At 35.8% G+C, this 12,648-nt stretch overlaps 2 protein-coding genes across 3 annotated transcripts in view; one reads left to right on the forward strand and one right to left on the reverse strand.

Annotated features, from left to right (window-relative positions):
* Nucleotides 1–348: 348 nt before the first annotated feature.
* Nucleotides 349–10,139, reverse strand: LOC142342598 (uncharacterized). Of its 2 annotated transcripts, none has more exons than XM_075393985.1 (7): nt 9,970–10,139; nt 9,414–9,537; nt 8,608–8,718; nt 6,679–6,871; nt 1,630–1,682; nt 1,529–1,558; nt 349–1,101 (listed from the first exon to the last, which is right to left on the reverse strand). In XM_075393985.1, exons 2-7 carry the CDS (start codon nt 9,514–9,516, stop codon nt 680–682), a joined length of 912 nt encoding a protein of 303 aa, XP_075250100.1. In that variant the 5' UTR covers nt 9,517–9,537; nt 9,970–10,139; the 3' UTR covers nt 349–679. The 2 variants fall into 2 exon arrangements, with proteins under 2 accessions (XP_075250100.1, XP_075250101.1); XM_075393986.1 differs by having other exon boundaries at nt 9,414–9,553.
* Nucleotides 10,140–10,270: 131 nt separating this feature from the next.
* The window catches only part of LOC142342599 (steroid hormone receptor ERR2-like), a 36,031-nt gene continuing 33,653 nt past the window's right edge, over nt 10,271–12,648 (forward strand). The window contains exon 1 of the mRNA XM_075393988.1: nt 10,271–10,488. Coding sequence (XP_075250103.1) covers nt 10,367–10,488 — 122 coding nt within the window. The 5' untranslated portion in view covers nt 10,271–10,366. The remainder of the gene's footprint in view (nt 10,489–12,648) is intronic.

The following is a 12,648-nucleotide window of genomic DNA, read 5'->3' on the forward strand; positions in this document are numbered from 1 at the left end:
ATATTTCTGTTTATTTTACTTTGACGTCTGACTGCTGTCAGAATTTATACCTTTTCTCCTTCCTTCTTCAGCGTCCTTTTTGATTCATTATGCTTTGACGTTTGACTTCTTACGGAATTTATGCGTGCATGTAGTAGTTGACTAGCCACCCCCGAGTTGACCGACTAACGTAGAAGTGGATCGGCTTTCTCCTAATTGACGGGATTTGATATTGTTGAAGAAAAGCAATCAAGTTACAGTTTGGGGAATCCATTTATGCGGTATTGCTAATACGATATTCATGGAATTCTTTTTCACAAAACATAGGTCCAGGCTTAAATAAATTTGGATGTAAAAATCTGAAAAGGATTTCTGGATCAATTTTTATTTAAGAAAAGTTTTTGCTGGGAAAGTTGGAGAATATAACAGCAACGGAGTATTTAATAGCAAAATGAAAGTTATTTATAGCAAAATTAAAGTGGTAAAATTTTTTTCTATAATTGGTAGCATAATAGGGTTTAATCAATTTTGAGTCTAATCATCGAATTCTTTTTGTTATATGACGCATCTATTCTGTTTACGCTTTACAAGTAAGTATGCATATTTTATACCACCCATGTGACAACGCATTATTGGTATTTAGAGTTTATATACCGCACCGAGGAGGGGCGAGAGAAAGCAGAATAGATCTCAAATGTAATTAAATGTCTAGATGACAGATGTAATACTTTTTATTCCCCGTGTCACATCCATAAACCTCAGTGATCACTCTGAGAGTACCCTCCTGTCTCATGCATAAAGCTCCATTGCCCGATTGTGCTGTTCCTGTAGCTCTTATGCCCAAGATTGAATGTGATATTTCTTCCTCCAGAGTTACGAATTGCCCGCCATTTCTTACAAATCCCGCGAAAAAAGTTTGTCCGCTGTGTTCTGGATCCAGTATGTCGAAAATGTTGTTCACTTCAGCATTTGATTTAGGGTAAAACTGTTTCAGACCTTCATTATTGCATGCCTCTTTCTGTTCTTCTGGAGTTTTCTTGCTAGTGTGCGAACGGAGAACGTAGCATCTGCGGAAGTCGAGGTCCAATGATCCCGAGATCTCATCGCAAAAAACGCGACCATCTTTAAAACAATGAAAACCACTTACTAAGCGACAATCACAACAATCTGATTCTCAAAATTTCATAACAATCAAAGATCGTCCTATGTCACAGGTTTTTGGTCAAATCCAAACCCGCTATGGCGAAATATGTGGCAAGAGTACATCAAGAAGGAAAGAAAATCTAAAATGCCAAATGACTTGAATCGGCGAATTCATTCACCTCAACGTTTGACTCGTTGAACAAAATGATTGAACAAAAACGTTGAAAGCAGCCACTGAGTCTAATTTACAAGTAAGAGGAAAAATTCGAAATTTTGATCTCGGAGAAAAATCATTTGAATTTGATTAAATTATCGTGGTGCACGAAATTCACAATATTCTTTTGATGGGCAGACGAATTCAACGGGGACGACCTAAGCTTTGGTTACAATAGAGTTCAAATGTTACCTTTAAAGTTTTCTGCTTCAAGTGATATCCCTGAAAAGGACGAAAGTCAGAAATAGAGACACGCTTCAACTGAATGTTGACAGCGAAGGTGAGGTATTTACCAAGTCTGTAGGTTCCGATGTCTTGGCTGATTTCTGCTATGCGACTGTCCAATCTAAAAACATTTCATCAGTTTTAGGATTCAGATAGGTACTTTTTACATTGTCAAGGATAGTGGAGATTTATATTGTGTTTCCCGCTTTTTTTAATGTTTTTTTTTGGAATTTTCATGAGGTCTTTTGATACTCTGTGCAGCTAATCGCGTCATCTGTTTAGCTCTGAAGTATGCCTCTTTATTTTAGAAATTTCCATAAATCAATTTTGGAATCTTTTAAACGATCCCATGTTTGCCCAGGGGATGATATTCTTGAATTGATGAAATGCAAATGCGATTTATTAACTGATAAAAGAAGAGAATTGAGTATTTACGGATACGCATTTATGGGTCTGAAATATGCTGTCCAAGTCATATCCCACAGTCTGAAATTGTGTAAGTTTTAGATAATCAACAGGCTAGAAATTTCGAGACCGGTATTGCAATTGAATGTTTGTCCCTGGTTTCTGTCTTTGGTTATTTGCATTTAGAAAAAGCTAATCATTTTTTTTCTGAAAACCGGTTTTTGAAAAACTTGTAAATAGGTATTTTATTTGCTTCAGTTAGTGCAGTCGGTACCCAATCATTAATCGGTACCCTCTGTTTTAATTCAGTGAAAACTATCCTGGTTCATGGAGTCTTTGATTTTGTGGCTGTTAATTGTTGCTTTGGCTCTTGTTGGCCGCAGTCTTAGCGTGCTTTTTTGTAAAATGTTGATTTTTAAAGGGTTTGATAAAGGTTCCCAAATGTCTGTTTTTGTACTCAGGTTCGTTTTTGATGACACAATTGTTATTCCGTGTCCCCACCCCCCGTATGAAGAGTGACTTTAAAATACAATAAAGTTGGTTTCATCTTTACTGCCATATTGGGATTCCTTTATTAATAGCCGCACAGCGATAGCTGGGGCTATTATTGGCCTTCTCTTGGTTTTTTTTATTTCGTCGTCATGATTTTTGTTACGACCATATGACGTCACAGCCACTTTTTGTTCATTCGTTCATGCAATTTCAACTGAATTGCATGTGTGACGTCATTTTTCGCTCTTAGTGGAGCGAGTTCTTTTGTTCATGCGCGTGATTAAATTTTTGGTCACACTTGACTTACCTCACTCTCAAAAATGACTTCCTCACTTTGAAATTGACTTTTATTTACTTTAATTCAGAGATAAGGTCAAATGGGTGTGTGTCACTCTAAATGAAGGTTATTTCAGATCAGCTAATAGAGGCAGCAATAACTTATACAGATTTTTAATCAAAATATAACAGATCAGCCTTCAATGAAAAGACGAATTTTTTTGGTCTGTCTTTTTCACTGTTTTTTTTAGACTGCCGATCTACGAATCTATTGCGGCTATTTTCTGGCAATCTGCCAGCTATGTTTTAGATTTTCCGATTCACAACTTCTTGGTGAAAACTATTCATTTTTCGAAACGTTTCCGTCTGTGATTGTGAACATTTCGATAGTGTGTTGGTTGATCTTCAGTTTAATATGTTTGCTAAATGCAATCGATTTTTAAAGCGCTTTAAAGAAGCCGTTCTCTCCAAGTACTGTAATGTTCCGCCACATGCATAGCTAAACTCTTCTCTATTGTTAGATTTTTACTCCCTATCAGTGCGTGTCCTTGAAGATTGTAAGCTGTCGTTGAGCTGCTGTCAATTCCCAGTTTTTTTCACACTTGCCTTGACAATTCCAGCTTGAAAATCCGCCTCTGTCGCCGAAGGAGGCCAAATTAGTGGTCGGCCAGATTTTGAGACCGAAAAGTTTAACAAAGCTTCTGTTACTTCTTTGGCCCCGCCAGTTCATTGTCAGCGTAGGTTAACCTCAAAGTCAACTCGCCCGAATGGGTGATTCGGTTTCCATGTCGTCAAGTTATGAATGTTTGATTTGGTCTTTTATGAATGTTTGATTTGGTCTATGAATGTTTGATTTGGTCTGTTTGATCTTTTTTACAATCAATTGTTTTTGGCATCCCAGAAACAGCAACAGTTTGTTTTACCGTTCCGAATTGACGCGTGAAATGCTCGAGAAATTCGAAATCAGTTATAGTTTTCAAAAATTTGAGAAAAATGCTTAAATAATACCCTTGACGAAAATAAACCGGATTTTAAGCAAAATAACCGGATTATCAAAAATCTTAACGGAATACCTCAAATTACGTCGTTTATTGAGCGGAGTGATAGATGGGGATTTTGACTGCAAACGCCTAGAGAACTAACAAGAACGATTTTGTAAAAAGTTATTGGAAAATCGGGGAAACTGAATATATTTTGAAATATAATTCAAGTTGAAACATTGTAGAAGGAACCACCCACCCACCAGTAACCATTTTCTAACCCATTAAAAGAAGCTTGTTCCTTCAGTTCACAATAAAGCTGAATTTTCGTCCTGCTAACTATTCTAAATTGTTACTCTTGAGGTTGATTTTTTAAATAATTTATATTGTTCCGACCCCACTTGTGGAACTATATGCTCAAATATGTTTTTTTATTCAGTCAATTTTGGCCGATCGATATATTCATCGTAGAGAAATGTGAGTGATATCATTAAAAAAAATCTTCAAGCTTAGAATTCCAAATTAATTTTTTTGAATTCGTTTTTCGAGATGTCGATGTTTAGTTTGATATTTGACGCAAATTAAGATATTTTCTATCAGAATCTTACTTAAAAATTAGGTTTTACGCTAAAAATGACAGAATTTTGGGTTCCTAATGGACGAAAGGAAATAAAAAGACTAATTGTAGTCTCTCCGGGAAATTTAATATCACAAAAGTTCGAATTCCATTTGAGCGCTGTTTTTTATTCTTGTCGTAATTGTCTGTTTTTTTAATGTCAATTAGAGACTGGTCACTTTTCCTGCCCAGCCTCCATCGGTGACAAACCTCATTTGCAGTCGAATGAGGCCCAACGATCAAACAATTTGTTTTCAAGGAATCGCTCTTTTTTTACTTTGAAACGGTTTTCGTTTTTTTTTTTATTGAATTTTGAGTTTCATTTATGTTTCATTATTTTTTATGTTTCATTATATTTGAGTTTCATCATTGTTAAATGTTTTTTGTAGTTATATGGCAGTCTCCTTGAATAATTGTGTTATTGGCTGCAAAAGGAGCAATAAATGAACCTATTTGTGCTCTCAGTGGAAATGTAATGGCTCTTAAGACTTCAAAAATAATTTTTTGGAAAATGTTTTAACTGATTTTAATCTTACTTGTAGTTCAGTCCCACTAATCACAAAACTACTATTTTTCTACTGCAACCAGGTCTAAACTGGTTAGTTGTTTTGTCTTTCAACTATTGGTTTCACGACTGGTACGAATTTTCAATTTTTTCATTTTTGGATGTTTGTTTATAAATTTGGTTCTTTTTGAAATCTCATCATTTTATTGTGGCACTGTCACTTAACATTGGCGTTGAGAAGACCTTCACTTGAACATGTGCAAAGTTTCGAGAAAATAGCTTTTGTTTTTAATGGCTTCAACACTTTCTTCTCGGACCTTAAATTTTGGTTTTCGTCTGTACTTCTTGTCGTTCTCATTGTCATAATTCTTTTGGTGACTGATTGCAGATTGTTTTACTTAATGAGAGACCTCATTGGCGTCCCATCGGGGTACAAATTGTGAATTTATTTCCGTTGAAGGCTGATTCTTTTAATGTGTTTGATACTTCGAGTCTTCTCAAAATTTTCGTGCTTTTTTTAATCTTTCAGTGAAATTTTGTTTTGATTATTGGCTTCGAAATTTTTCTCTCGCATATTTTTTTGAATTAGTTGTCTTCGTCTGTTTTAATTCTTTATATAGTCGTAAAATTTTTTCCAAATAATGAAAGGTCTCAATTGTTTCCTATTGAGGAGTGAATTAACATATTCAATGGAGTCAGTTGCTTGCTAATAGTTTCAAAGTTTTTGATATGATTTGTTTTCAAGAGTTCTAATTTTAAGTTTTCCCATTTGTTGTTCTTTTTGTCAACTTGTAACTTATTCCCATCATTGAGAGATTCCATCTTCTTGTAATCCGAATTTTAATTTGTCTGTTGATATCATTTCATAAATGATTTTTTTTCCATAATATGCGTTTTCCTAAAAATTTGTGAGTGGTCATTTTTGTGTTCTTTTTCATGTCTTTTTAGCATTTTTGTGTTCTTTTTCATGTCTTTTAGCATTTTTGCGTTAATAACAGATAATCACAAGAGACCCAAGTGAACATAATAAATTAATTTTAACTGAAATAATATAAATCATTGAGATAATATCAAATTTTTAAGAAAATAGCTGATGATTTTAATGGCTTCAATGTTTTGTTTTCTTGTTTGTAGTTTTAGTATTTCTGCATCTTTAGTCCGGTTCCATAGCATAGTCCAACTGCAGACTTGTCCTGTTGGTTTCTCAGGGACTTTTTAGTTTATGTATCAAGAACTTCTTAGTTGAAAGCAAATTGTTTTTTTTTTTCGCTTTTGAAATTATTTTTAAATGAAACTGACGGATTTGTGCTCCTTTTTATCGACTGGATATCTATTTTGATCACGCACAAGTCCCAACTTCTTTGTATTTAATTAAAAAGTGAATTTGTTAAATTAAAGCGGTATTTTGACTTTGTTACTAGGTGCTTTTAAATTCAGATATTGAGGTTTTGCCCTAAATAATATTTTTTGTTTTTGGTTATTTTGTTGCTTGTTTTTCTCGTAGTCTTATTAATGGAAGATCTTGCTAGTGCTCTAATGCGACTCGGGATTATGTAATTCCTTTAGTAGTTTGGATGTGTAACTCAAATGTCCATTTTTGTACATCTCTAAATTTGGTTGACAATAAAGTCAAAAATGGAGATGAGCTCGGGTCGAACATTGTGTTCAACGCACATTACCGAGCCTCCTTGTTACTTATGCTATTATCAATAATTGCTTTGAAACCCAGTTCTTATTCAAGAACCTGCAAAGGTTTAAAGTAATTCTGGAATCACCCCAATCCCAGGAGATATTATACCCGGGTATAAGTTTATGCGTGTTGTCCACAGAAACATGAACTTACATTTCTGTATCGCCTTTCAAACTGAGCAAGTCGATGAATATGGTTGCTTGCATAATAATCATAGCGATGAGTGCAATGAACAGTATGAGACCAGAGTAGACTTTGGCTCTTAAGTTGAGAACCTCAAGTCGCTCCTTTTCAAAATCTTCCTCCGATAGCTCCTCTGTTTCTTCCTTCTCTGGCATCTTCAGACCTGTAGCATGAAAAGAGTCGTTTTGATATATAAGTTCCAGTTTTATAGTTTCAGCTCCCGATAAAATGTTAGTGGCGTGATAGCCGAGAGGTAAGGTGTGTGGTTCACACACCAATGATTGAGAGTTCAATCCCCTGCCTCCGTGAAGCTCTCTGTGTGAGAATGAGCTGTTACTTAACCATAGCTTCAGGTTAACCATAGCCTGACCAATTTTGGCTGCAATGATGGTACCACGTGAAAGTTTCAGACGCAAAAAAAGTGGCTATAGTCACCAAAAAAAAAGAGCTATGCTGCTTATGAAGAGATCAGACAATTGTGGGGAATAATAAGAAGAAGGGCAGCTGAAACCAGGCTACTGTAGGCCTAATGCTGTTCCGCTGCCATTACGCAGAAACCACTTTTATTTAATTATTATTATCAGATTTCTCGAGGTGATATCTGAACTCAATCAATTACTTATAACGGTGCTGGTAATAGCTGCGAAATGCGGTTACATACTAAGTATTGGCGTCCGACCGAGCCGATAACAAATATCTCATGTCTGCATTTTTTGATGGCAAGATTTTTGATATTTGATCGGAATAATGTGGAGGTTGAACTATATAGATTTTACAGTTGGCGGTACAAAATACCCAATTCAAAGATAACCAATTTGCCGTACTGCTAATTGGTAATCAGAGTATTGAACGGAGGCTTAAAAGGAATTAAATGGGTATTATGAAATTGGGTATTTTTAAATTGGGTGAACAGACAAAACAGTCCCAGACAAAACAGTCCCGGACAAAACAGTCCCAAATAGCAAAATATTCCCAGACAAAACAGTCCCAGACAAAATAGTCCCAAGAAACCAGACAAAACAGTCCCAGACAAAATAGTCCCAAGGCCATTATTATAGCTCTCACACGTATGATTTAACAAGCGGATAATTTAATCCCATGTTCGGTTGTGATAGTTTCATATCAAGTCCCACGGGCCGCTGAGGCATGGCCATGGCCATTAAGTATGTTAAAACATACGGGTAATAGCGACTGCTAATTTGTTGTCGGATTATTGAACGAACATTTCAAAGTACATTGGGTATAATGGCATTAGGTACATTTTATTTGGGACTATTTTGTCTGGGACTGTTTTGTCTGGTTTCTTGGGACTATTTTGTCTGGGACTGTTTTGTCTGGGAATATTTTGCAATTTGGGACTGTTTTGTCTGGGACTGTTTTGTCTGGGACTGTTTTGTCCGGACACGTTTAAATTGAGTAAATTGCCAGGTAATTTGTTTGAGACATATGCAATACACTCATCAGTGTCTCGTCACAGAGCAGTTAGCATTTGTTTTTTAAATACTTACTTAACATAACATACTTACTTAATCTGTAATTATCATTTGCATAATTTGTCAGTGAAATTTCTTGTCTTGCTCCCGAAAAATGGTTCCCATTCTAGTATAATTACAGTAATTGGGAGGTCTATTAAGTTCTAACCCCACTAAATTGGGGTTCTAAAACAGGAAAGGGCCATCTTTTGGTGAAGTTTGGAATAAATTCAAATTTTGTGGGGCTTTTAATTTATAGCCCCCACAAAAATATATCTCCATAACATTATGGTAAATTTACGGTAAGGTGGGCTGTAGTTTATATGTCAACTAAGCTTGGGAGGGGGGTATATTGCAAAAAAGACCATGTTTTTGACGTCGTTGTAAATAGTGTTACCTTCGAAGTAAATCATTCAAATTCTCTAACCTAGGAATCGCTTCTTGATCACACTTGACTTGACGTCTTGATCAGATCCGACAATTTTTGAAGACTCGCCGACTGGGAGGCCCAGGGAACTGGCTGCGCTGCCACTGGTTGCTGAAATTTTGTTTTTTTTTTTTGTAAAAATAATTGACAAACTTTTCCCGAAAAGTTTCTTTTATAAGGGAATTCAGTTTTAGCATGAATTTACAGTATTTTTGGCCCATTAGCTATCATCAGTAAATCTAAAAGTATCCTAAAAAGTGTCTCAAAAGCACGCATGAAACATTTTTGAAAAGTAAAAAATTTTCAATGAAAATCTTCTATAAAGACAGGTTCCTTTTCGTGCGTCAATAACTTTTTAATTGAGCTTTATCAGAGATGCAACAAGCCCCTAAAAATGAGATATTCACCTGCCAGTTGTACATGAGACCGTTATTTAGTAGATACAGTGGGAGAGTAGAGATAATATTTCGACCTTTTTTGTTCGAAAAATTTTAATTTTTCTAACTGTTATGTAGTAGATAGCTGATCTTAACATGCGTACCACCCCCACCCCCTTACTTAACGGTTTCGTGTACTATTCTTGAGTGAAAATAGTTTTTTTTCGAACCTGAGAGTAGATCCCAATTTCTCGGCTTTGGTAGATAGATAATCGACATTCGTAGTTCCAGGGTTACTTTTCAAGATTCTATTTCAATATTTCTTCAAGTATTGTGGGTGGTCGTTTGCTGAGCTGACCTCCTCAGCCGACTTTCTAAGACCTACCGGAGTCAAAATGGGTTCAATGTATGAAAAATGAAATGACTAACATGATGTCGTCAGCTCAGTGGTGGCACTCACACTCGCTTTCTGAGAGGGAACCTTCAGCGACTGCTTCTCATTTTTGGAACTGTCACTAGTCCTTTCTGCCATATCTCAAGTGACAGGGAATATCTGTAGATGTAGGGACCTTTTACGTCAACCCCCCTCCACCCACTGTTATTCGACCAATTTTTGTAAATTATATGCTAAGTAGCAATTCAATGTGAAAAAATTGATACGTTGAGGTATTGTAGGTAAATGTGAATTGAATATAATCCTATAATACAACCGTTGAGCTGGAATAAGAATTAACAAAAGATATCTTAAAAAAAGTTTTATTATTTTTCAGTTCCCCACCTCCCACCCCCTGAATCGTGTAAAATATTCTCGTCGACTCTTGATTCGTGTTTTTACTACTTAATGCGCAGAAACAGCAAGTTTTTCTATGTGTGTCATACGTAATCTGCAACCTATAATTTGAAGGGCTGAACAAAAAAGATCCCCTAATATTTATTAAACAGTGTGAGTGAGATTGTCAAATGGTTTAGATGGTTTTTAACTAACCTAGTTTATTTTATTAGTTGACTGAGATGATGTATATCGCAGGGATTTGTTAATGAAGAATGGCAATAATGTGTATAGTGCTGAATTTTGTACTATTTTCAGCCTCTTAGCAACCTTTCATATTATCTCTATATCAGTATTCCCAACTACGGTTCACATATTAATCAAAGTTTCTGGCCCACGGCTGAAAGTTTCATCTCAATTTTCTAGCTTCATTATAGCATTTTTGAAAACTGTGCTTGCTTAACTGCTAGCTAGTTTCTTAGTCAGTTATAACGAGATATAGAATTAATGATGTTTTCATTTTTATTTCCTGTTTCAGATAGTTAATGATGTCAAGTGATTAATGGTGTGCTTGTAATGTATTATAGCTAGATTAGTTAATATAGAAAGGTGGATGAGTTCGTCTAACTTCATCACGAGTGATTTTTCCACCCTCAACATCAGACAAAACTCGACTGGAGGGGGTACAGGAGGAGGAGGAGGAGGAAACACAGAACCCCAGAACTTTGATACAAGGTTAATGCATGGTTGTTGCAAGCTACCCCCTGGATGTTATTTTTGCACTTTTTGTCTATTTGTTGCGACCCCACCGGAGGGGAAATTATATGATCTGATGTTCTTTGGCAGTCAACTTAGAACAATCAATATATATTGAGTAAGATCTGTGAGTTAGAAAAGCATGACCATAATATACTCAATAGCAAGTTTTCGACTTTTTTTCAGGGATAAATCGAGAAGAATTTGAGACCATTAAGTTATTGCTGATTGACCTTATTTCATTTTTGTTTAAAAAGGAACGCGAACTGAAGTGTAGCTGTCTATTACAAGGTATTGAAAAAAAATTCTCTGTATCAAAGAGTTTTTATAGATGCATTTAGTTTTTTTTTCGAAATTCAGAAGTTTTAAAGTTTTTGTAAATCTCTTGCAAGCAGTTTAAGTTTTGCTTTCCCAATCATTAAGAAGTCTGTGAGTCACCTAAAACAAGTTTTTGTTGAAAATGTTTAACTGCTGTCAAACAAAGTTTGAAGCAATTATTTGGGTCCAATTTGTCTCTTCAAGTGCAGTTTTTGTCCCCAAGAGTGTGATTAACTTGTAAAGCACAACAGCATTAGGTTCCTGTGCAGATCTTGAAACGTAAGGTAACGCTACGTGTACGATTCACTGAAGCTGGGCACTGCTTACGGAGGCAGAGGTCAATGATTTGAAGGTTGATTTCTGGGTGTTTGGATGAACCGGTATCCCCTCCCCCACTTTACCCCATTCTAATTTTATCCTAGCGAACTAATGCAGGCCTCCACAGGGCTAGGCTAGCTACTGTCAAAGTCAACATCTGTTCAGTCGCTTAGCTGTAGTTTGTGGGATTTTATTCCGCTGTGTTTTCATTTTCTTTTTCCATTATTTCGAAGGTTGTATTAATTGCTCTCGAACAAAGTTTGTGGCATTTATAATAGTCTTGTGTCCCGGAGGGGACATTAAAGGCTCTTAAAGTCTCTGTTCTCACTATACATTAGGTATGCAATTCAACTAAACAGTTTTTGAGACGTAGATTTATGGTGTGAAGGGGATTTCTTAGAGTTTGACCCCCTTCACCCCCCCCCACTTCATCCCCACCAGTGGTTAAGCTAAAGCTAGTCTACCTAAACCGTACCTAGCGACTGTTGAAGCCAACCGCTCGCTAATCGTTTGAGAGAAATTCGCCTGAAGTTAGTCAGTTTTGTTTTTGCTAATTGCATATTTCTCATTAAAAGAATTAGCCGTTAATTGATTTCATAATTATCAGTGGTTTAGCTTGTTGTGTCCCTTTGTGGTTACGGTGAAAATTAGCCAGAGTTTTATGGTGGATTGGAAACTGTCATTTTTAAGGTATTTTACATTTACCAACGGAACTCGAGGGTAATGTTTTTTGCCATGTATCGTTTCCAGTGATGTTTTTGCTTTGTATTGTTTCCAGTAATGTTTATGCCATGGAGCAAGTGTACCTGGAAAACTAATGCTTTGGCTTAATGAAAGCACAGCTGTTAGCGGCTGTGCGTGAAATGAACATTTTCAAAATAGAGTGATAGAAAAAATGCGTTAAAATATAAGATTTTTGCACGATAGCAAGAATTTATGAATTTTGAAATTTTTGTAGCCGTACTTCAAAAGACAACCGAATTGAAATGACATTTTTTTCTGTTGAATGTTTTGAAATGAAAATTCAGCTCACAGTTTACCGATGTGTTTAATCTTTTTCGCGAAAGCCTTTTTTACCACCAATTTTGTTTAATTTCGTGAATAGTACCAGAAAATCAACAAACAGATAATAGTTGTTTGGATGAATAGTTGTGCATTGATTTTTAAAGGAAAATTTTTCTGTCACATCAAGTTTCGGAAAGCCAAAATATAAAAAGATTAATAACTATTGAATGAAACTCAGCTGGTTTTTTGTTCGAGTTAATATTTTTTTCTTGTTAACTCGTACGTCAGAATAAAGACTCTAAGTGCTCAATTCACCAAAGCTGCTCAGAAGGCATAAAATCATGGTTTGAAGGGCAGTTTTTGTGGCGTGGTCTAGTGAACAATTTATCCGACTTTAGTCGGATGTTTTGTTTATTTTAGCTGCGAAGCTGTAAGCTGAGCGGAGTTATCTTGCGGTGTTCCTGGTTTTACACAATTCAAAGAATTTGAACTGTATTG

Source organism: Convolutriloba macropyga, chromosome 7 (genome assembly GCF_964194025.1).
Source record: "Convolutriloba macropyga chromosome 7, txConMacr16.3, whole genome shotgun sequence".
Classification (NCBI taxonomy): Eukaryota; Metazoa; Xenacoelomorpha; order Acoela; family Convolutidae; genus Convolutriloba; species Convolutriloba macropyga.